Here is a 22,553-nt window from a genome sequence, read left to right as displayed (position 1 = left end):
GACAGCCGAGCTCCAGGGAGGAGTAAAGAAGACCTAAGGGACTACCTAAAAAGGAGGCAGCAGAATGTTGAAGCCGAAGTAAACTCCCCAGTAAAACCAAAGACAGCCTTCTCGGTGGAACTGGACAAATTCGAACCACCAAAGAGATTCAATATGCCGAGGTTTCAAATTTATGATGGCAAGTCAGACCCAAACTTTCATGTTGGACTATACCTGAATTCAATGGCGTTATATAGTGGGAACGAGCCGTTGCTCTGCAAAGTATTCCCCTCATCCTTTGGGGAAATTGCATCTGATTGGTTCCATAAATTACCAAAGGGAAGCATAAAGACATGGGAAGGCCTGGCCGAGATGTTTGTGGCCAGGTTTGTGACCAACAAGCTGCAACCCCTGAGGGTTGATGCTTTGATGGCTCTAAGAATCACCAAGGAAGAAGGCCTTAGGGCCTATGCGAAGAGGTACTACGAGGTGTTCAACCGAATACCCGAATGCAACCAAGAGGTAGCGGTCGTGTCTTTCAAAAACGGCCTAAAAGATGATTGCCCGCTACGGAAGTCTTTAGCAAAAACATTGCCAAAAAGCATGGAAGAACTCATGGCAAGAATCGAGAAGTATGCCAGAGCCGAAGAAGATACATCGGGAAACAAAGAGATAATGCAAGAAAAGGGAAACGGCTCGCCGAAGTGAAGCCGAGGCAACAATGGGCCGACCAAACAAGAAACAGAGTTGAGAAATAAACAGGCGGTAACAACGGTATTCCGGATCCCAATCCATAAAGTCTTAGATCAGATTCGAAATCAACCTTATTTCAGGGCTCCGGCAAGAGCACCAGGGGAATTCATGAGAAGGAACGTTGGTAGACGTTGTGCCTACCACAATGAAGAAGGGCACCCAACTCAAGGTTGCAGAGCCTTGAAAGCACACTTGGAGGACCTGGTAAGACAAGGCCTTCTGAGGGACCTGGTCGATGAGGCCAGGACAAGGGAAGAACAGGCAAGGTTGCCTCAAGCACTAGCAGCACCGCCTCCCCCAGCACAACTACCACAAGCAGGAGGACCGAGGGTAGTTAATGTGATCCACTCAAGGGTCAACGAAAACGAAGTCAGAGGAGAGACCCAGAGGGTAAGACATTTACAGCATATCTACCAAGTCGGGGAGAAGAGACATCGGCCAGAAGAATGCCAAGGGCCAATAATAGCCTTTACTGAAGCCGACCTGGAATTGGTCCAACATCCGCATAATGATGCCTTGGTAGTATCCCTCCAGGTTGGGGAGTGCCAAGTAAAACGCATCCTAATAGATCAAGCCAGCTCCTGTGACATCATGTATGTCAGATGTTACAAGGAGCTGGGCCTTCACCCTGATGACTTAGAACAATCCAGCGGCCCGATGGTCGGCTTTAATGGAACGCCGACATGGTCACTGGGCGCAACAAGCTTGGAGGTACAAGCCGGCACTAAGATAATCCAGACGGAATTTCTGGTAATTGACACGCCCTCACCATACAACATCATCTTGGGAAGGTCGTGGTTGCATGCAATGTGGGCAGTTCCCTCAACGTTGCATCAACTACTGCGGTTCCCAACAGAGCATGGGATTGAAGAAATCAGAGGGGATCAACTGCAAGCAAAAAATTGCTCCATGACAGCAATGAAATCCACTTGTAGTATACGGGAGCCAAGGAAAGCAGAAGTTGAAGATGAGGATATGGAGGTCCTAGAAGACGTCGGGAAGGAACCAGCCGAAAAGAGCGAAGAGGCGCTAAAAAAAGTTTTCGTCCAAGAGGACGACGAAGAGCGTTTCTTTCTTCTCGGCTCAGGCTTAGCTAGAGAAGAAGAGAAAGAACTGGAAGATTTTTTAAGGGCAAACATAGAGGTGTTCGCCTGGACACCTTATGAAATGCCAGGCATTGACCCCGAGGTCACTTGCCACAAACTGAATGTCGACAGATCGGCAAAACCTGTGATTTAACGAGCCAGAAGACCGATGTTGATGCACGTCGAAGCAGTAGAAGAAGAGGTAGACAGACTCCTGGAGGCCAGGGCCATCCGAGAAGTTCAGTACCCAACATGGCTGTCCAATACAGTAGTAGTAAAAAAGAAGAATGGCAAATGGAGGGTTTGTGTAGACTTTACCAGCCTCAACAAAGCTTGCCCCAAAGACAGCTTTCCTCTGCCCAAAATCGACCAACTGGTAGACGCCACTTCAAGACATGAAAGGATGAGTTTTTTGGATGCATACAGAGGGTACCACCAGATTGCCATGTACCCTCCAGACGAGGAGAAGACCGCGTTCATCACCCCTAATGGCCTGTACTGCTACAAGGTAATGCCTTTTGGGTTGAAAAACGCAGGAGCAACCTATCAGAGGTTAGTAACAAAGATGTTTAAGCACCTGATTGGCAAAACAGTAGAAGTCTACATCGACGACATGGTCGTGAAGACCAAGGAATCAAAGGGTCATCTTGCCGACCTAAAAGAGGTCTTTGACATACTCAAAAGATATCGGCTCCAACTCAACGCCTCAAAATGCGCCTTTGGAGTTGGATCAGGTAAATTTTTAGGATATCTGGTAACAAGAAAGGGCATTGAGGCCAGCCCAGACCAAATCAAGGCCATCCTGGACTTACAAAGCCCGACATCGGCAAAGCAAGTTCAAGTACTTACTGGAAGGGCTGCAGCCCTAAACAAATTCATCAGCAGAAGCTCAGATAAGTGCAGACCCTTCTTCAACCTGGTGAAAAAAGCCACGGACTTCCTATGGACAGAAGAATGTGAAGCCGCCTTAACCGACCTAAAAAAGTACTTGACCACATCTCCGGTTCTTTCCAACCCAGTACCAGGGGAGGAACTGTTTTTGTACTTAGCAGTCTCAGAACACGCAGTCAGTGCAGTACTAATCCGAGAGGAAAAAGGAGAACAAAAGGCTGTTTATTATGTAAGTAAAACTTTGGCCGACGCAGAAACAAGATACCTACCACTGGAAAAATTAATGCTAGCCTTAGTAATGGCTTCAAAGAAATTGAGCCATTACTTTCAGGCACACAAGATTGTGGTCCTAACAGAGCACCCACTGAAGTCCTTGTTGCAACAAGGAGACTTAACAGGAAGGATAGAAAAATGGGCAGTAACGCTGGGCCAGCTTGACCTGGAGTTTAGGCCGAGAACAACAATAAAGGGCCAAGTTTTGGCCGACTTCGTCGTAGAACTCACACCTGAAGCCATCGCACATCGGGCTCCGTCGAGCCAAGATGAGCATTGTCCCAACAAGCAAAAAGAATCCCAGCCAAAGACAAAAAAGCAAGAGAAAGAGAAGCTCATACCCTGCAGCATCTACATCGGCGATTCATTCAGACTATTCGTCAATGGAAGTTCAAACCGCCAGGGAGCAGGGGCAGGAGTACTGCTGATATCTCCAGATGGAGAAATAGTAGAACAGTCCATCCGTTTGGGGTTCAAAGCATCCAACAATGAAGCAGAATATGAAGCATTAATTGCAGGGCTAAAACTGGCAGCAGCAGCAGAGGCAGACGAGGTAATTGTTTTTTGTGATTCACAACTCATTGTTAACCAGTCAACAGGAGAATTTGCAGCCAGAGACGAAAGAATGTCGGCATATGCAAAGGAAGTCATCCGACTGGCAGCCCTATTTCAGAACTGCAGATTACTCCAAGTTAGCCGAGATGACAACACCCACGCCGACGCGTTGGCTAACCTGGCCAGTTCAATTCAAACTGGAAGAACAAGGACAATTATGATCGACTACATGTCAGCCCCGAGCATAGATAAACAGAGCACCGAACAAGAAGCAATGTGCGTAGACTTGGGACCAAGCTGGATGGATGCAATCATTGCATTCCTAAAAGAGGGGAAGCTGCCAGAAAACCATAAGGAAGCGCATAAAATCAGACTGAAGTCGGCCAGATTCAGTCTAACAGCAGAAGGCCATCTCTACAGAAGGTCCTTCACTGGGCCGCTTTTAAGGTGCGTACACCCTTTGCAGGTTGAAGATTTTCTTTACGAAATTCATGAAGGAATTTGTGGAAGCCATGCTGGGGGCAGATCATTAGCCCACAGGGCCATTACCCAGGGGTATTGGTGGCCCTACATGCAAAAGGATGCCGAAGCCTATGTGAAGAAGTGTGAACAATGCCAAAGGTTTGCACCTTTGATACATCAGCCAGCTGCTGACCTAAACCCAGTATCCAGCCCTTGGCCGTTTGCCCAATGGGGCATGGATCTGGTTGGACAACTTCCCCAGGCAACTGGACAGAGAAAATACTTGCTAGTAGCAACAGACTACTTTACAAAATGGATAGAGGCAGAACCTCTTGCCAAAATCCGAGATATGGACGTCAAGAATTTTATATGGAGAAACATTATCACCAGATTTGGGATTCCAAGAGCAATAATTGTCGACAACGGAACACAGTTTGACAGCAAACTCATTAAGAACTTTTGTGCAAAATTCAAAATCAAGAATTATTTCTCAACACCAAGTTTTCCTCAAAGCAATGGGCAAGCAGAGGCATCCAACAAAGTAATACTGGATGGAATAAAGAAGAGGCTGCAGGCAGCAAAAGGAAAATGGGTAGACGAGTTGCCCAACGTACTTTGGGCATATCGGACTACACCGAGAAGATCAACAGGAGAATCCCCCTTTGCCATGGCTTATGGCACAGAAGCAGTCATCCCATTGGAGATCGGCATCCCAGGGATCAGAACGCAAGGAGTAGAGAATGGCACCAATGACGTACTCTTAGCCCGAGATCTGGATTTGTTGGAAGAACGAAGAGAGAAAGCTGCAATTCAGCTTGCAGTATACCAGCAATAGCTTGCCAGAACTTACAACAAGAAGGTCAATCCAAGAGATTTTCAAGTCGGCGACCTAGTCCTAAGAAAAGTCGTCGGGAATAAGAAGGATCCCAGGGAAGGCAAGCTTGGCCCAAACTGGGAAGGACCCTACAGAATCACTTCAGTATTAGGCAATGGAGCTTATCGGCTTGAGGACAATGAGGGCAAAGCACTGCCCAGACCTTGGAATACTTGTAATTTGAAATTTTTCTATCATTAAATGTACATCATATTTTGGCCGATATCATCAATACAGTCTTTTCAAAATTCTTTCAACACATATGATTGAGAAAGTTATACATTGATGTTTATTGAAGACATAATTAATGTGAACCCAAGTCAAACTCAGGTTCACATTGGGGACAAAGAAAAGGCAGAGATTATTCCTTAACACTTATTGAAGTTAAGCCGAAATTATTCCTTAATTCACTTGTTGAAATTTGTAGCAATTTACAAGTTGGAATTAAGCTGATTCCTTATCTTCACTTGTTGAAATTTGTAGCAATTTACAAGTTGAAGTTAAGCCGAGATTATTCCTTATCTTCACTTGTTGAAATTTGTAGCAATTTACAAGTTGAAGTTAAGCCGAGATTATTCCTTAATTCACTTGTTGAAATTTGTAGCAATTTACAAGTTGGAATTAAGCTGATTCCTTATCTTCACTTGTTGAAATTTGTAGCAATTTACAAGTTGAAGTTAAGCCGAGATTATTCCTTATCTTCACTTGTTGAAATTTGTAGCAATTTACAAGTTGAAGTTAAGCCGAGGTTATTGCTTAAGTTCTCATAGCAATATGTGGGTTGTTTAAACCCTAAGGAAGATGCTTAACACTTGTTGAAATTTGTAGCAATTTACAAGTTTATGTTATGCCGACATATGGTCACCAGCCGAAGTATACAGAAACTTACAAGTTGAAGTAAAGGCTAAGTATATGGTTTAAACACTTGTTGAAATTTATTTAACACTTAGAAAAGTTTACAGTATATGTTAACACTTGTTGAAATTTGTAGCAATTTACAAGTAAGTCAGATCGAAGTCCCTGTTTAATACTTGTTGAAACTTGAGAAGAAGCCTGCAAAGTTTACTTTGAGTAGTATGTGTTTTATACTTGTTAAAATTTATGAAAAGTTTGCAGGTCAGTATCTCGCCGAAGTAAAAGTTTTGTAGTTATACCCGAGGTATGTAACCCCAAGAAGATTGCACAAAGGATGCAACATGAAGAAGCATACAAAAATTTCTAAGTATAGAACTATGCAGAAGCAATCAACAGAACATCACAAGATTAAAAAGCATCTATAGAAAGAGCAGTTGCAGTTACATATTGAAAAAGTTACGTCGGCCATAAGAAGGAGTTTTACAGAAATTAAAAGAAAGTACAGAGTGCAAAGTACAGAAAAAGAAGAAAAAAGTACAAAAGGCATTTTAAATCAAGACTTTTCAGTATTAGCAGCTACAGGGACTGGGACCTCGGACGATTCTGGTGGTACCTCGTCGGCCACTTTTTCCGCTTGTATCTCGGCATCAATCTCTGCGATTGTTGTCTCAACACTTCTTTCTACCAAGAGAAGATCGGACGATAGCTGCCCAGTGACAATTTCCTTGGTCGCCCTCTCAACCTCATCACCCTCCTCATCCAAGGTTAAGTCCATAACCTGCTCAGCAGGAGGAGGGGACTTGGCTTCTGCACCATCCTTGGATTTCCTCACCAAGGCTTCATCATCATTTTTTTCTTCATCCTCATCCTCAGCATCAGCCTCAGTCTCTGATTCGTCTTCAGTCTGACTTGGAGGAGGAAATAGTAAAGGAATGACATCGGCATTGCGAAAAGGCGAGTCAACAGGGAGATCAAGTTTTTTAATCAAGGACATCCAACCAAGGGAAAATCCCCTGTTGCATGCCTGCCTGACTTGAAGTTTGTAGTCCTCTGCGACGTCGGCCATGCCCTGGGCATAGGCCTTTTCATCGGCCTCTTTGACTTCGGCCTCTTTGGTGGCCAGAGCTTGCTGGAGCTCTTTCTCCGCTTGGGCCTTCTTAGCCTCGGCCTCTCTTTTCTCAGTCTCAGCAACTTTTTTAACGGCCTCAGCGGATTCGGCCTTCTCAAGAGCTAAAGTTTGGGCCTTAGTAGCCGCCTCGGCCTGATCTTCCAATTTTTTCATCCTTGATTCAAGAGATTTGATCTCTTTCTTCATGGAAGATGCTTCCCTCTTCATATCAACCAACCTTTGCCGATTTTCAAAGGATTGCAATGAAAATGAATAGGCGTGTTGGATGGCCTGAAGAAAAAACAGAAGTATTAGAAAATATTCTCAGTAAAAAACAAGAAGAAAGAATCACAAGTACAGACAGGAACACTTACTTGAACGGAGTGTTGGAGCATCAGAGCGTAATTCTCATACTCACTAAGCTCAGCATTTCGGTTCAAATCCTTCGGAAGAAGAAGAGCAGTGCTGAGGGCGACACCAACGTTAATATCGTCGGCACTTTCATTGGCCATGATAGGCCTATCCTCCAGAGTTAGTTCAGGAGCCCATAGAACGTCGGGCTTCTTTGACGCCGAGGTCGTCGCGGACGATGACCTTGGCCTCTTTAATTGTGTAGACCCTGAGGGTTGGCCCTCAGCAGACCTCTTGGTGGAAGCAGAGTTTGATTTTTTGCTTTCTGCCAGCTTAGAAATAGGCAAAGCATCCTCAGCCTCGGCATCTGTAGCCTTGGCCTTGGGCTGAGCCTTTTTAACTCTCTTTGGCTTTGGTGGGGGCATTGATTGCGTTGGTACAACTTCGGCGTCAGTTGGAAGGTCGGCAAGAAGATCTTGAACGACAGGCCTTGGACGAACCATCTCGGCAGTCTTTACAAGTCTTCGTCGACGTTTACATTCTGGAATTGGTATTAAGTAGGGGGCCAAAGTTAATGGAAGATCGGCTGGGTCAGAGGTGGATCCTTGATCTGTTCGGGATGAAGAAGCGGTTACAGTTGTAGCAGTAGGTGGAGAGAGACTCTTTTTCTTCCTTTTTGGGATGTCGGGCAAAGTGGATTTATATGTAGGGATGAAGTTTAGTAACAGTGGGGCTTTTCGTTTGTGGACTGGAAGGTCAAGGAGTTTTTTCAGATCTGTTCCTGGGAAGAAGGATTGACGGAAGTTTTTCGGTGGCTGATGAAGATCTGCAGGACAAAGAAACAGACGTCAGAAATAGAAAGTATTAAAGACTTAAATAAAAACAACTAAGTGTTGGCTCAGGGCTCTTACCCTTGCCCTCTGTAATTGTTCGAGGAAGAGGGTAGAGGTGGACATCTTCGTCTGGGCCAAATTCCCAATTTCCCGACGCAATAACAAAGTCATCTCCAGCCCCCTTGTTGGAGTCTGGAAGGTCGGCTACAATTTTAAACTGGGTAGATCTCGGCTTAAGGTAATAAACGAAGCCCCTATCCTTCAGGTTGAGGGGACACATGGTATAGCAGTACTGAAGGTCGGCCAGAGTGATTCTAAGATTCTCCTGCCTAGCTAAAGCTATAATACCGTTAATCACCCTATAGGAGTTGATAGTAAGTTGCATGGGGTTCAGCCTGTAGAAATGAAGAACTTCACGAAAAAGGGGGTGAAGTGGAAGCCGAAGTCCACATTCGGTAAAAGCTACTATAGGAAAAGGCATTGTATGATCTGTGGGCATGATGGTATCGTTATCCCCAGCTAGCTTAAGGTGAACATCGGCTGGGATAGAGAATTCCTGCCTAAAGTATTCAAGTTTTGTTGGGGTATTTACCCTATGCCTCCACATACCCATTATGTCAGCTTAAAATGTGTTTCAGAAGATGGGCGTTTTAAGAAGGGTTGCAAGAACCTCGGCAAAGACCTAGGAAAGGACTGATAAGGCTTGTTTCAGTTTTCCCTAAAAATTGAAGGTTCTACACACAACTCCCAAGCCAAAGAACTATAAAGATCAAGATCGAAGGCACAGATCTAAACAAGAAAACAAAGGCGACGCTTCAGAATCAAAGAACAGAGGTATGATTCTCAGAAACAAAAGAAATACAAAAGTAAAAAAAAATCAAGAACAATGGCAAAAAAAAAAAAAAGTGGTGAAATAATACAAGTGTTCAAGATGTAGCCATGATTCAAGATATAAACAGATCCAAGGCTTTGAACAAAAGCAATAATAGCAACAGGCAGACGGAAGCACATAGAGAGAATTAAAAATGAAAGGGAAGAATCTTACCAGAACAAATGAAGCCGGGGCAATGTTCGCCGAGCTCAGAAATCGGTTGCAACAGCAAAGAAAGCTTCGCAAGAATAGGAGATTAAGGACAGTTCCAGAAGAGAGATCGAAGCAATGGCAGATTCGAAGAAGAAAGAGATTTCGGAGAGAGAAAGAGCAAGAAATCAGAATGAAAAAGTAAAGGAAAAATAGAGACAAAGAAGAGTTTTGTCAAAAATTTGAAACGGCGGCAAAATTAGGGCAATTATTACGCCTGGAGCAACGCACGCGTCAGACGGCGCAGACAAATGACAGACAGCTTTCAGGCACGTCACAGACACGCTCCAATGAAGACAAAACACGTGAAAAGGAACGGTTAGATATGCATGACAGCTCATGCGCGTGGGAAAGTACGTTCGAAACCTTGTTCTCCGAAGAGAACACGTCGGCTGGAAGAGGATTATCTCGGCTAAACAGTTTTTGAGCCATTACTCAGAAAAGAAATGTTGAAATGTCGATATAGGTTCCATCACCTCAGAATGCCGAGGTAATAGAACCTAGGAGGCAGTTGTGGGGATATATTTTCTGAATACCAGCACGTGGCATGGTGACGCCGACGTGTCAGTTGAGGTGCCACGTGTCGTGGTAGTTAGGCCGAGATGATCTCGGAGTTGCCGAGGTTATCTCCAAAGATATCGGAATCCGAGATAAGCGAATAAGGGACAAGAGTCCTAAGACGAAGAGGGGACTTAACCAAGATAAGGATAAAGCTCTTAGGGAGTTTATCTTTATCTCTTAAAGAGTCCAAAGTAAACACTGAATTGGAGTTCATAGAAGTCATACTTCTAGTAGGACTTGGATTGAATATATTATAACAGAGAGGCATCCCCGTGGGTCTAAGGTATGCAATTTATGTTTTGAGTATTAAGTTTTGCACTTGATTATCTTTGAGAGATATACTGACTTGATCGTCGGAGTGCCCCCGGGTGGAAGAACCACCGCCGGAGCCTTTTCTTTCTATTTCAGGTTGCTGAAGCCATCTATTCTGCCTGTGCTCTCCAGTTGATCACTAAGCAGGCAGTGTGGTCGGAAAATCACCCACACAGTATGATATCATTCTCTTTTAAATATTTTTTGAAATCATCTAGAAGGTATTTTCCTCCACGATCTGATCGAAGTGCTTTAATACATTTTCCAAGTTGTTTTCTATTTCATTATGAAATTTCTTGAACTTTTCAAAAGATTCTGATTTATGTTTCATTAGGTACAGATAGTCATACCTAGAAAATTTGTCAGTGAATGTAATTAAATAAGAAAAAAAACCTATTGCCATATGATTTAGTAGACCGCAAACATCAGTGTGTATTAATCCCAAAACTTTTGTAGCTCTAATTCCTTTTCTTGAATAAGGTATTTTGGTCATCTTTCTTTGCAAGCATGCCCCGTAAATTGGATAAGGATCAATTTGTAAAAAATTTAGAGGTCCATCCTTAGCCAATCTATTTAGATGTTCTATATTAATGTGACCAAGTCTCAAATGCCACATATAAGTTTGATTTACATCCCTTTTTCTCTTAAGGGATAGCACACTAGTAAATGTATCATTCTCAACACAGTTAATAGAATTATTAATAGGACTAATAAAATAAAGATCATCCATTAATATGCCAGAAACCTTAAATTTATTATTGCGCTTTATAACTACTTTAAAAGAAAAAGAAAATGAATATCCAAGAGATATTAACTTTGAAACAGAAACCAAATTTCTACGGATATCCGGCACACAAAAACAATCTTCTAAAACTAAAATCCTATATTGAAAGATAACACTCAATAAAAAACTCCAATGGAAACTGCTGCAACAGTTGTATTTGTCCACTTGTGAGTTTCTATAATTTATTTAATGAAATCGCTTGCGAAACTTTATAGACCTAACAATATTGTGTAATAAATTAATTATATTAAGATAGTTTTAACTATTAGCAAATATTTCCTTACCACTTATCTATAAATCCCTACATTTTGACCTCATTAATGATAAAGTTTGTATAAATAATATTTAAACGAGGCTAATCTCTTATAATTTTATTAGTCCAATTAGTCTCTACTGAGCAATATTTAATAACAATTTAATCAAATAAAATAAATAAAACTTGAGCTAATTCATTAACAGCTTGGCAAATCTATCATATGCCTTCTCTCTTTGGCAATTTGGCCCACCATCGAAGGAATCCTAGCTCCACCACTGCCCATGGACTCACTGTGGGTCCCGTTTTGATAATCTGAACCGTTCATTTTATAGAGCCCTCAATATATATCATCGATGGAAAAAATTAGGTCGATTTGATAATGGTAATATTTTCGTTTTATCGGGTATGATGCTAGAAAAATGAATTGTGTATTTTCAAAAACATACTTATTTTTCAATTTTTTGAAATCAAACATGATAAAATGAAAATGTTTGATTATTGAATTGACCTATTTTTGTCCATGGATATATATATATATATATATATATATATGGATAGTCTAGCAAAATAAAAAATTTAAATCATCGAAACGAGATCGATAATGGGCCTTACGATTCCAAACAATTCTCTCAACTTCAAATTTCTTGTTATATAAAATTTCTAAAACCATAGAACCACACCAAATCAAATTGATTTCTATAGTTCGGTTATAATATGACTACACAGATTTAATGATTTGATTACGATTCTAATATTTCTAGAATTGTAAAGACCGGCTTAGTTTGTGATTTACTCTAAAATAGGATCAATTCGATCCATGAACACCCCTATGTGATATGATTTATAAATTGTGTGAAGGTTTGAAATAAATAAACAATTTTTATTTGAAATTGTAAAGAAATTAAGGTTATATATAGGGGTGTAAAAATGGTCCGAGGCCCGTGGACGACCTGAAGCCCGAGGTAGGCCCGACCTGTTTCGGTTCGATTAAGCCCGGGCCCGAGCCCAGCCCGATACCTTGGGCCTGGGCCTTCCATTTGGGGCCCGGCCCAGCCCAAAAAAATCCAAACCCTGTGGGCGGCCCGGCCCAACCCAGCCCACAAACCTTATCTCTACCAATGATCAAATTTCAAAAAATAAAAATAAAAATAAAAATAAAAAACAACTTACAATAGTTAAATAATTAAAAAAATAAAAAATAAAATAAATAAAAAGATTAATCTTATAAAAATAAAATAAATAAATAAATAAAAAGATTGATCTTATAAAAATAAAATAATTAAAAAATTGATCTTATAAAAATAAAAAAAATAAAAAGATTGATCTTATAAAAATAATAAAATAAAATAAATAAATAAATAAAAAGATTGATCTTAGAAAAATAAAAAAATAAAAAGATTGATCTTATAAAAATAAAAAAATAAAAAAATTAAATAAAAAAATTGATCTTATAAAAATAATTAAATAAAAATTAATATAATCAAATAAATAACATTAATAATTTAAAATAAAACAAAAACTAATAATAATTTATTAAATTAAAATCAAATTAATAATTGCTTGATGGGAAAGTATGATGTATCACGCCACTACCACGCGCTGCCGCACTTTGGCTAGCAGTGCACAGTCTCAGGCTGACCTTCATTTTTTTTCTTTAATTTTTTACATCATTGTTTGATGGGAAAGTACATACTATGAAAAGAAAAAGAAAATTACATATATATATTTACTAAGTTGGACGGTAATATTGGGCCCGTGAGGGCTCATCATGAGTCCCATTTTGATAATCCGAACCATTCAATGTGTAAAACTCGTTCATTACTATATGTCTGTAGAAAATCACATTAATCAGATATCGCTAACTACATAATCAAATCAATTTTGTATAAAAATGCATTGTGTTATAGTTAATGGTTGACAAAAAAAAACTAATCCGATCAGATAGTTATAGATTTCCGATCAACTTGAATTTTTGCAAATATATGATACTCAACGAGTTGTACATATTTAACGGTTCCGATTAGCAAAACGGGACTCGTGATGACTCCCACTGGCCAAAAAGCACCGTCCAAATGGTTGCCTAAAAATGAAGCAACCATTTCCTAAAACTTTGTTGCCATTGCCAGCCCCCCTACCTACTATATACTAGCCTAGCCTAATCAAAATTGAGCCGTTGCATTGCATTGCATTGCATCTCCTACTTAAATGCAACTCAAACGAATATATATAAATATATAAACGGTCATAATTCAAACGGTTATAATTCAAACTACTATAAATATATTTCATTTTTCAAAATAAAATTTACAACAAATCATCCTCTCTCTCTCTCTCTCTCTCTCTTAAACTATCTCAATCTCTCTTAAACTCTCAATCTCTCTCAACTCTCAATTAATTTTGAAGTGTCATCCCTAAGTAGCAATTGCAATTGTGCAACAAGAAACTTTTAGTAGAAGAAAAAAATTTATATATCACATTCGTCAGTCGATAACATTAATTAGTTTAATTAAATTTATTAACTACTCACTTTTTTCATTAATTATTTATGCACATATATTAATTATTATTTTTTACTGATTGAATTTACACATTATTTAAATTAATTGTTAATTCTTATATATTGTTTTACTTGTATTATTATGGATCCTAATATGCCTAATGTTTATGTCGATGTTGATACATATACTACACCGCATGAATCTCTTGATTCTCCTTCTAATATCCCTCATCCAACAGTTGGATCATCATCTAGGAGCAGAAGTAGTAGTGTTTGGGAACATTTTGAAAAAATATCTATAAATAATCATGATGACACAATTACATTTAAAGCAAAATGTAAATATTGTGCACGTTTACTTAGTACTGCATCTATAGGGGGTACTAGTCATTTAAAAAGGCATTCTGACAAACATTTACAAAGTAAACAACTTGATATTCGAAGTCAAATGCAATTAGGGGTTTCATCAACTGGTAATTTGCAAACATTTTCATTTGATCCTATACGTGCACAAAATTCTGTAGTTGATTATATTATTAAAAAAGAACAACCTTCTAGTACTACTGAATGTCCTGATTTTGCCAAAATGATTCATGAAAGTTTTGCACTGTAATATCAAAGTTTTTCAAGAAATACTACTAGAAACAGAATTTTAAAGAAATTTAAGGATATTAAAAGTGAATTATTTTATATCTTTAAAAATTTGAATTGAAGAGTTTGTTTAACATCTGATCTGTGGTCAAATAATGGTTTTGAATATCAATGTATCACTGCACATTTTATTGATAATGATTGGAAATTAATAAAAGAATTATTTCATTTAAATTAGTTGAACTTCCATACACTGATCATTCGCTTGGTGTAGAAATAAGAAATGTATTATATGAGTGGGTTTTACAAAATAAAATATTTACGCTTAGTTTAAATAATACATCATATTATAATCAAACTGTGACCCATTTAAAATCAACTTTACAATTATTTGTTGATGGTGATTTATTTCATGTTCGTTATTGTGCCCATATTTTAAATTTGATTGTTAACGAAGCTATGCATGTATACGAAACTTCTGTACTTGTAATAAAAAATACAGTTGTTACTATTATGTCTTCTGGTAATCGAATTTCAGAATATTGAAAAATTTGTCAACGAGAAAATATGTCATTTAGAAAATTAATTTTAGATGTAGATACTAGGTGGAATTCAACATATAATATGTTAAAAATAGCTTATAAACAAAGAAGAACAATGAATTTATTTTTTGCAACAACATCAATAGGAGGAGTACTGACACCTACTGAACTTAATTGGCGTCAAGTAGTCTTATATAAAGATTTTTTAAAAGTTTTCGATATTTCAACAAACTTATTTTCTTATATATATATTCCTACTTCACCATTTGTTTTACATATGCTAGCAGAAATAATTAAAGTTTTCATAAAATATATGAGTAATGAACTTTATATAACCATTATTACTTCAATGAAAGAAAAATTTGATAAATATTTTCATCCTTTGCCTTATCTATTACGTTTAGCTATAATAATTGATCCTAGGTGTAAAGAAATTGGTTTACAAGAATTTTTAGAGCGTATTTTCGCTGATAAAATACAGTTTGCCCCTATTATGCAAACATGCAACAGATTATTTCTAGAATACAGGGCAGCTGCATCTGTAAATATACCTACACACATTACACTAGCAGTTCAATCTCGAGGAAGGAGATTAAGTATTTTCACAATAATAAAAAGTAAAAGAATATCTCAACATACAAGTGTAAGTAGTTCTGAATTACAGCGTTATTTGGAAAGCCCGTCAGTAGATGATTCTGATAATTTTGACATTTTGGAATGGTGGAAACAAAATGAATCTCTGTGGCCTGTGGTTTCACAGATGGCTCGTGATGTACTAATCGTTCTTATTTCTACAGTTGCGTCGGAAATAGCTTTTAGTGCAGGTGGACGGATGCTGAGTGATTACAGGAGCAAGCTTTCACCTGAAATGGTTGAGGCACTGATGATATCCAGAGATCATATGCATGCGCTTACAAAAAGACAAAATTTTAGTGAAAATGAGCGAATTCAATATGATTTGGATGACATATCATCCGGTAATGCGACTGAAATGTCTCTCTCCTTCGATGATTGATCAACAATTTATTTTTTACTATTTCATTTCATTTCGTTTTTTGTTTTTGTTTTTGTTTTTGTTTTTGTTTTTGTTTTTATTTTTTAGATTATTGAGGTGGAGTATAATGCAAATGATTGGTAGGCTAGTAGGTGCCAACCTAGTTGGGATGTACTAGACCTATAGTGATGCAATTGCTATACTATCATTAGTAATCTACACCTAATTTATTTAACAATATCAATTTTTGTAATATTTTATTTCATTTTGAAATAAAAATTATTCATTCAATAAATGTTATAAAAATAATTTAATATTGTAATATTGAAAGTTTCAATTTCATATATATAAAATTAATCATTTCGAAAGAAAAAAAAATTACATAATTGTATACTTTTTTAATTATAAGTTCATAATTAAAAAAAACATAAGTCATATGTAATTAAATTTAAATGTCATCATAAAACATTATATAACCAAACAAAATATCTCATTAATCGTAATTAAAATACTCTAGTATAATTTTTTTTATTTTTTTATTTCTAATATTAAAAAAAAAGCCCGACTAGGCCCGGCCCTATTATGAGTGGGCATAGGCCCCACTTTTTGGCCCATGAACCGGCTCGGCCCGCTAAAAAACATGAGTCCACAAAGCCTGAATGGGCCAGCCCGGGCCTGGGTCATTATTACACCCTTAGTTATATAATCCTTATGGTTCTTTCCTTTTTTGTACTTTTAACTCATCCATCTATTCAAATCGTTAATAAAATCTACCAAAACAAACAAACAACCCGTCAATTTTAAAGATGGGCGGGTTGGCAGGATAATGGCAGTGATGTGGTTTCGACTGCACCGTCGTGTATGGTGATGGCTCTAAGAGCATCTCCAATGCAATACTCTCACTAAGAGGATGAAAATAATATTTTTTATTCAAAAAGTAAATAAAGAGGAGATTACTATTCATTCAAACTCCAACCACAAATTTTCATTTCCTTCATTCAAACTCTATTCAAAAAGTAATTTTTATTCATTAATAAATATTTAATTTTAAAATTTTTGTAAAATATATTTAATATTATACTCATTTTAAAGATATGATTTTATACTTTTTAATGATGTCAATTTTATAAAAATTAAATTTATAAATTAAAAGTTATTTGTAATATAATAACAAATTTATAAATGAATAGTATTTTGGAGGATCCTTCATTTTTTCATCCTCCCTCCAAATATGGAGGATGAACTCATTCTCCTCCCAAATGGAGATAAATTTGAAGGGTGGGTTGGAGGAGCAAATCCTCCATATTTGAAGATATGGAGGATGGGTTGGAGATGCTCTAACAGTTGATAAACTGGGAGGGAGCTCCCTTCGTGTTGAGTAGCTTGCTGTTTTTTGTTTTTTTGGCTTCAGCCCCATTATTTTCAAAAAAAAAAAAAAAAAAATTATCAATCTGCCAAAGATAGGTTGGTTATTTATTTATTTATTTATTTGGATAAAACCAATACAAATGGACTCGCGCACACCTTACATGTTGGAGGGATTCTATTTACACCCAAAAAATCATTAAGTACTCTCAATTTTTAAGTGTATCTTATTTAATTATTAAAATTTTTTATTTTACTCTCATTACACCTTATTATTTTTTTCAAATTACCCTCGAGGTAAACCCAAATAATAAATAATAAACAAACTAAAAAAACTAAATTATTTCAAAAACTTTTCAATGCAAAAAATAATTCTCAAATATAAAAAAAAATTAAAAAAAAAAAACCAAACTTATAAGCACATAAGCATCATAAATACAGAAAAATTCAAACTTTTACATAAGCATTATAAAACTTTTCAATATAAAAAAAAAAAAAAAAACTTTTACATTATAAATTATCCATAAGAATACTCGTGGAAAAGTAAAAACCAATCTTATAAGCCCATACGAATTAGGCACTAATAAGAAAGAATAGTTCTCAAATAATGTATTATTTAAATGATAAAATAAGAATAACTCCAATAATACGCTATTATTAATCTAACTACTAAGCCCTTTAATTTTTTTTAAAAAAACGATATAGAAAATAATTGATCCTCTACAAAAATTGTAAAACCCCTTTTATATGAATACTTACTTCGCTTTTGATGGGTTGCTTAAAAAAAACTAATTTAATTATTACTCTCATATAATATTTGATTTTATTCAAACTTTCTTCTAGGGTTTAGGGTTTCAAAATAATAAAAAACAATGATATTGATGATGATCGTGAGTTTTGGTAGGGTAGATTAGAGTTTTGGGAGGAGGATGAAGAAGAAGAATAAATAACTTTGATCTCTAGAGACAGAAGACACAGAGATTTGAATAGAAATAACTGATTAATATATACCATAACAATAAAAAAATATTTTATTTTAAAATTTAATATGTGTAGCTTTTATTAATAAATTCATATTAAAATATAATAAAAATTAAAATTTATGAATTTAAATTGAACTTACTAAAACATATTTTGGCTTCGTATAGAAACCCGCCATGTTAGGCAGTGTTTGGGCTTGTGCTGGCCTAACTCGGCAGAAAAACTCCGAGTCATCAATTTCGGAGATTGGGCCGAGCCTGATTCCAACCCAGGGAATACGGGTCGGGGCAGGACAGGCCCCATTTGTTTAGATCCAAAATAGCAATTTCGTAATTCAATACAACCTCAAGGGTATTTATTTTATCAACCATGAAAAACCCTAACCCAACCCCAATAAATAGTTTTCCTCACTCTCGCGAATCGCCTCCTCCTCATTTTTATCTAGGGTTAGGGTTTTGCAGGTCGCCCAATCTCTCTAACAATGGCAGCTCCTCCGGTAGAGTCGGTCCAGTGCTTCGGCCGAAAGAAGACCGCCGTGGCCGTCACCTACTGCAAGCGTGGCCGTGGCCTGATCAAGATAAACGGCTGCCCCATCGAGCTGGTGGAGCCTGAGATCCTCCGCTACAAGGCCTACGAGCCCATCCTCCTCCTCGGCCGCCAACGCTTCGCCGGCGTCGACATGCGCATCCGCGTTAAGGGCGGTGGCCACACCTCCCAGATCTACGCCATCCGCCAGAGCATCGCCAAAGCACTCGTCGCTTTCTACCAGAAGTATGTTGATGAGCAGTCGAAGAAGGAGATCAAGGACATTCTCGTCAGGTACGATCGTACTCTCCTCGTCGCCGATCCTAGGCGCTGCGAGCCCAAGAAGTTTGGTGGTCGCGGTGCTCGTGCTAGGTTCCAGAAGTCTTACCGTTAAAAGACCGATATATCATCACTATGCTTTTTTTGGTTATTAGTCTGTTTTGGTGTTTATGTCTCTAGAGTGTTGTTTTTTGAGAATTTATAGTTATATTTCGCCAACTTGGTTGTTTTTGGATGATAAATTACATGCTTTTTAGTTTATTGAAACTTTGTTATTGAGAGTTTTAATTTGAATGTCAACTGTTTCGGTTGCTTTTCAGTTAATTGCATTTCTCGCTGGAAGATTGATTCTACTTGCATCCAGAAATGGGTAATATTGAATTTTTTGTGCTCTGAGATTCAAACTTGATTTAGTGAGATTTGAGGAGATAGTATACATGGCCTGGAAATTGGATTGTGTTGTCGTTGAATGGTTAACTCGCTAAGCATTCATTCTAGTGACTTATAATTGATATTCTCGTAGTTAATTGGTTCTAAAATTGCGGCAATTGAGAGCCTTTTCAAGGCAAAAGTTATATTTTTGAATTGAATTAACTTTGGGATTTTTACCCGTGTTGCCGACATTTCATGGTATCATCTTGTAAAGGGTTTCTCAGTGCCTGGGTTGTGTTTCTGGAGAGCGTAGGGTTATGTATTGAAGTGTTTAACAGATGTGGGTTCTGGGTTAGTTTAGTTGTTAAGTTATAGAATGTTATTTGAGAGGTTATCTCAAGCTCTTCACTTTAGTAAGTTGTTGAGATTGTGTCCTTGGTCTGACTGAGAGTGTGATTGCTTTGGTTTGTTTACCTCTCAATGATGTGCAACTGCTGCACACTCTTGCAGGATATACAATTTATAGGCAAAGTTGATGGCTTTCTGTTTTGGAGCTTGCTCTGTGTTCTGGAACTCATTTTATTATGTATGGGGATTTGTTCATTTGACCTATTGGCTTTCGATAACTCTTGTTATTATTATTATTATTATTATTATTATTATTATTATGTATTTTTAATGTTATCAGCATCATAATTTTGCATTGGAATATATGATGTTACTGGCTTGGTGTTATTTTCTGCTTGCTTTTTTGGCTTAAGAATATGGAAGTTTAATCAGGGATTTCATTGTAGATTGTTTAATTCTTCACTTCTATTCAGTGGGACATGCAGTATGTTGTGATGTCTTGTAGGTTACATTTGGTTTGTGTTTGCTTTCTAGGGTGATTTAATGGTTGTTTTGCGCAATGATCTATGCAAGTAGCTGATAGCTGCCCCCTGGAGTCCTTAATTCCAAGTATCTGTTTTTCCCTAGTGCAATTCTTAAATCTGTCCAATTTTGAAATAAAAATTTTGCATTAATTTTTTTTTATGAGCAAGCTTAGTTTGATTTGTAAGTGATCAATTTAAAAATTTGTGGTGAAGAGCCTTATGGTCCTTTAGATATTGATGATCTCAGCACGCTGGTAGGCTACTTATGAAGGGTGTAATTGTTAAAATAGTTTCTGGGGTTCTACAGAAATGTTTTGGCAGATCACCTCTTTCAAATGATGTTCATCTCAATCTGCAAACTACGAGCATCTCAAACCATCATTCTCTCTTCTTTTTCTTTTTTTTTTAATTAGGAATTATAAACTGCATTTATAAAGGAAATAAACAAAGTGTTTAACATACATAGGGCTAACAGACACAAGTAAAAGAGCATCTGCTAGAAAACAGAATCACGAAATTCATCAAATACCTGCAGGGGAACCAGAAATCACAAAATCCAGAATAGAACAAGAACAAAAGCTAGATTACTAGATCAGAAGATGTTGTCGCTGAGATTGAAGAAGGCTTGAGTTGTAACTATCTTCTATCCGTGGCACTCTCTTTTGCTTGCCATGAGCATAGATGTGCAAACATGAGAATGCATGTCTTCTGTAGATAACCATTCTGCATGACACTTAGAGTAGTGTTTGGGTGCTGGAATTCGCTTAGAACCTCCTACACAAAAGGTTATAATTTTCTCTGAAACCGGTGGCAGTACTTGCGCTCTCTTTCACTTTCCATGAGAATGCATGTCTTTTGTAGATACCCATTCTGCACGCCTCTTAGAGTAGTGTTTGGGTGCTAGGATTTGCTTACAAAAGGTCATAATTTTCTCTGAAACCGGTGTCAACGCTTGCTCTTTGTGATCGCTAATAATCTGGGGGTGTTGTAGTGGCATTGTAAACTCCTCCAATTGTGGTGGTGATGGGTCAATCATGTTGCCTTGGGAGGTATTCAACTCATCTTCCAGTTTATGAGGTTCTGCCATAGCATCTTGTATATCTGAGTTGGACAACTCTATCTTCCAGTTTATGAGGTTCTGCCATAGCATCTTGTATATCTGAGTTTGACCACTCTTTTTTCTTAAACCTTGACAATCAACAAGCTAGCCCAGTGTAGGAATTTTCCCATCTGTTTTAAGATTTTGGCAGAATTTGTGATCAATGAGCAGAGGAAGTTCCAAGCCATCATATAACCTTTTTCTTTCGAGGCTCTGTGCGAGTAAGTTCTTTGTGTGTACCCTTTTTCGTCCCACTGTTATGGCCTTCAAACAGGCCCTCACATGTTCCTTCCTTTGTGCCCTTTTCAGTCCCACTGTTACGAGTTGCACATGGACCCTCGCATGGTAATGGACCAACCTTTTCAGAAGTCTTGCCTATATCACAATCATTTGGAAAATATGATGGGAAGGTATGAACAACATTAGCGATACTATTATTCTCCAACCCGAAATCTGCACGACGGGGCATTGCCTTGCTTTGTTCAGTAGAGGAGAAGTTCTTGAACAGATCTTCCATCACTACATCTGAATCCCAATCTTTGATCATCTTCACAGCATTTGTCCAATCAAATTTTAAATCATCACACAAGGTATCTTGGTTTAAAGCAACTTCAAGTGAATCTATATATGAGAACATGTCGAATGGTGAGCTATCTTTTAATTTGTTTTGTTTTAAATATGAGTCCACTGCAAGAACCTTACCATCAATCTTGGAGAGCCAACTGGAGTTTTACCCTAAGTTGCATTCCGAGCTGTCTCCCTTTTTTTCTTGGATATTTACACCCTTCTATTTTGGTTTTTGCAATCGCTCCTTCCACCAAGGGAAGAAATTGCCTTCCCTCTGCTGCACTTAGACCCTTTGATGTCCTTGGACGACCAACTTATTGAGGAGAAACCCTTTTTTCAACATATTGCAAACCCAAAGGACCAAATATACAACAACAACAAAAACACAACAAACTACAAAGAACACACCACAACAAACAACAACCACAACTACTAAAGCCACCAAAGATTAAAGGCAATCACACAAAAAGCTAAATAGAATAAAATAAAAGGATAGAACTTTCTTTCCTCACAGAAAATCTGAGTCATGCTTCAGCAATGAAACTACCAAGGCGACGAAAAGAAAAACATATTATGGTGCCTGCTGAAGTCGCAACAAAGCAAGTGTCAAAAATCGCAAAGCCCTAATCGCTAATGTTTTATTATTCTCATTTTTTTCATTAAATTTGAGGGAATATTTGGTTAAAAGCTTACTTTGGTATGGAACACCCTAATCCTTGCTCTTTTTCTTACTTTTTTTTCTTCAAATCTTTTTGAAAAAATTCAGACTTACCCTACAAACTTGTTTTAATAATTTTTGATAAAAGAAAATCATTTTCAATCCTTACTCTTTTTAAAATTTTATCAAATCTAAGTA

General features: G+C 37.6%; 1 protein-coding gene across 1 annotated transcript; it reads left to right on the top strand.

The window, feature by feature from the left end:
• Positions 1 to 18,389: 18,389 nt before the first annotated feature.
• On the top strand, positions 18,390 to 19,111 carry LOC114265741 (small ribosomal subunit protein uS9). Its single transcript, XM_028206561.2, has one exon. The coding sequence runs from the start codon at positions 18,465 to 18,467 to the stop codon at positions 18,900 to 18,902; it is 438 nt and encodes a 145-aa protein (XP_028062362.1). The 5' UTR covers positions 18,390 to 18,464; the 3' UTR covers positions 18,903 to 19,111.
• Positions 19,112 to 22,553: the final 3,442 nt, after the last annotated feature.

Source organism: Camellia sinensis, chromosome 3 (assembly GCF_055761805.1).
Source record: "Camellia sinensis isolate YWXY chromosome 3, ASM5576180v1, whole genome shotgun sequence".
NCBI lineage: Eukaryota > Viridiplantae > Streptophyta > Magnoliopsida > Ericales > Theaceae > Camellia > Camellia sinensis.
The sequence above is the reverse complement of the archived record's forward strand: the minus strand, read 5'-3'. Positions and strand labels throughout refer to the sequence as shown.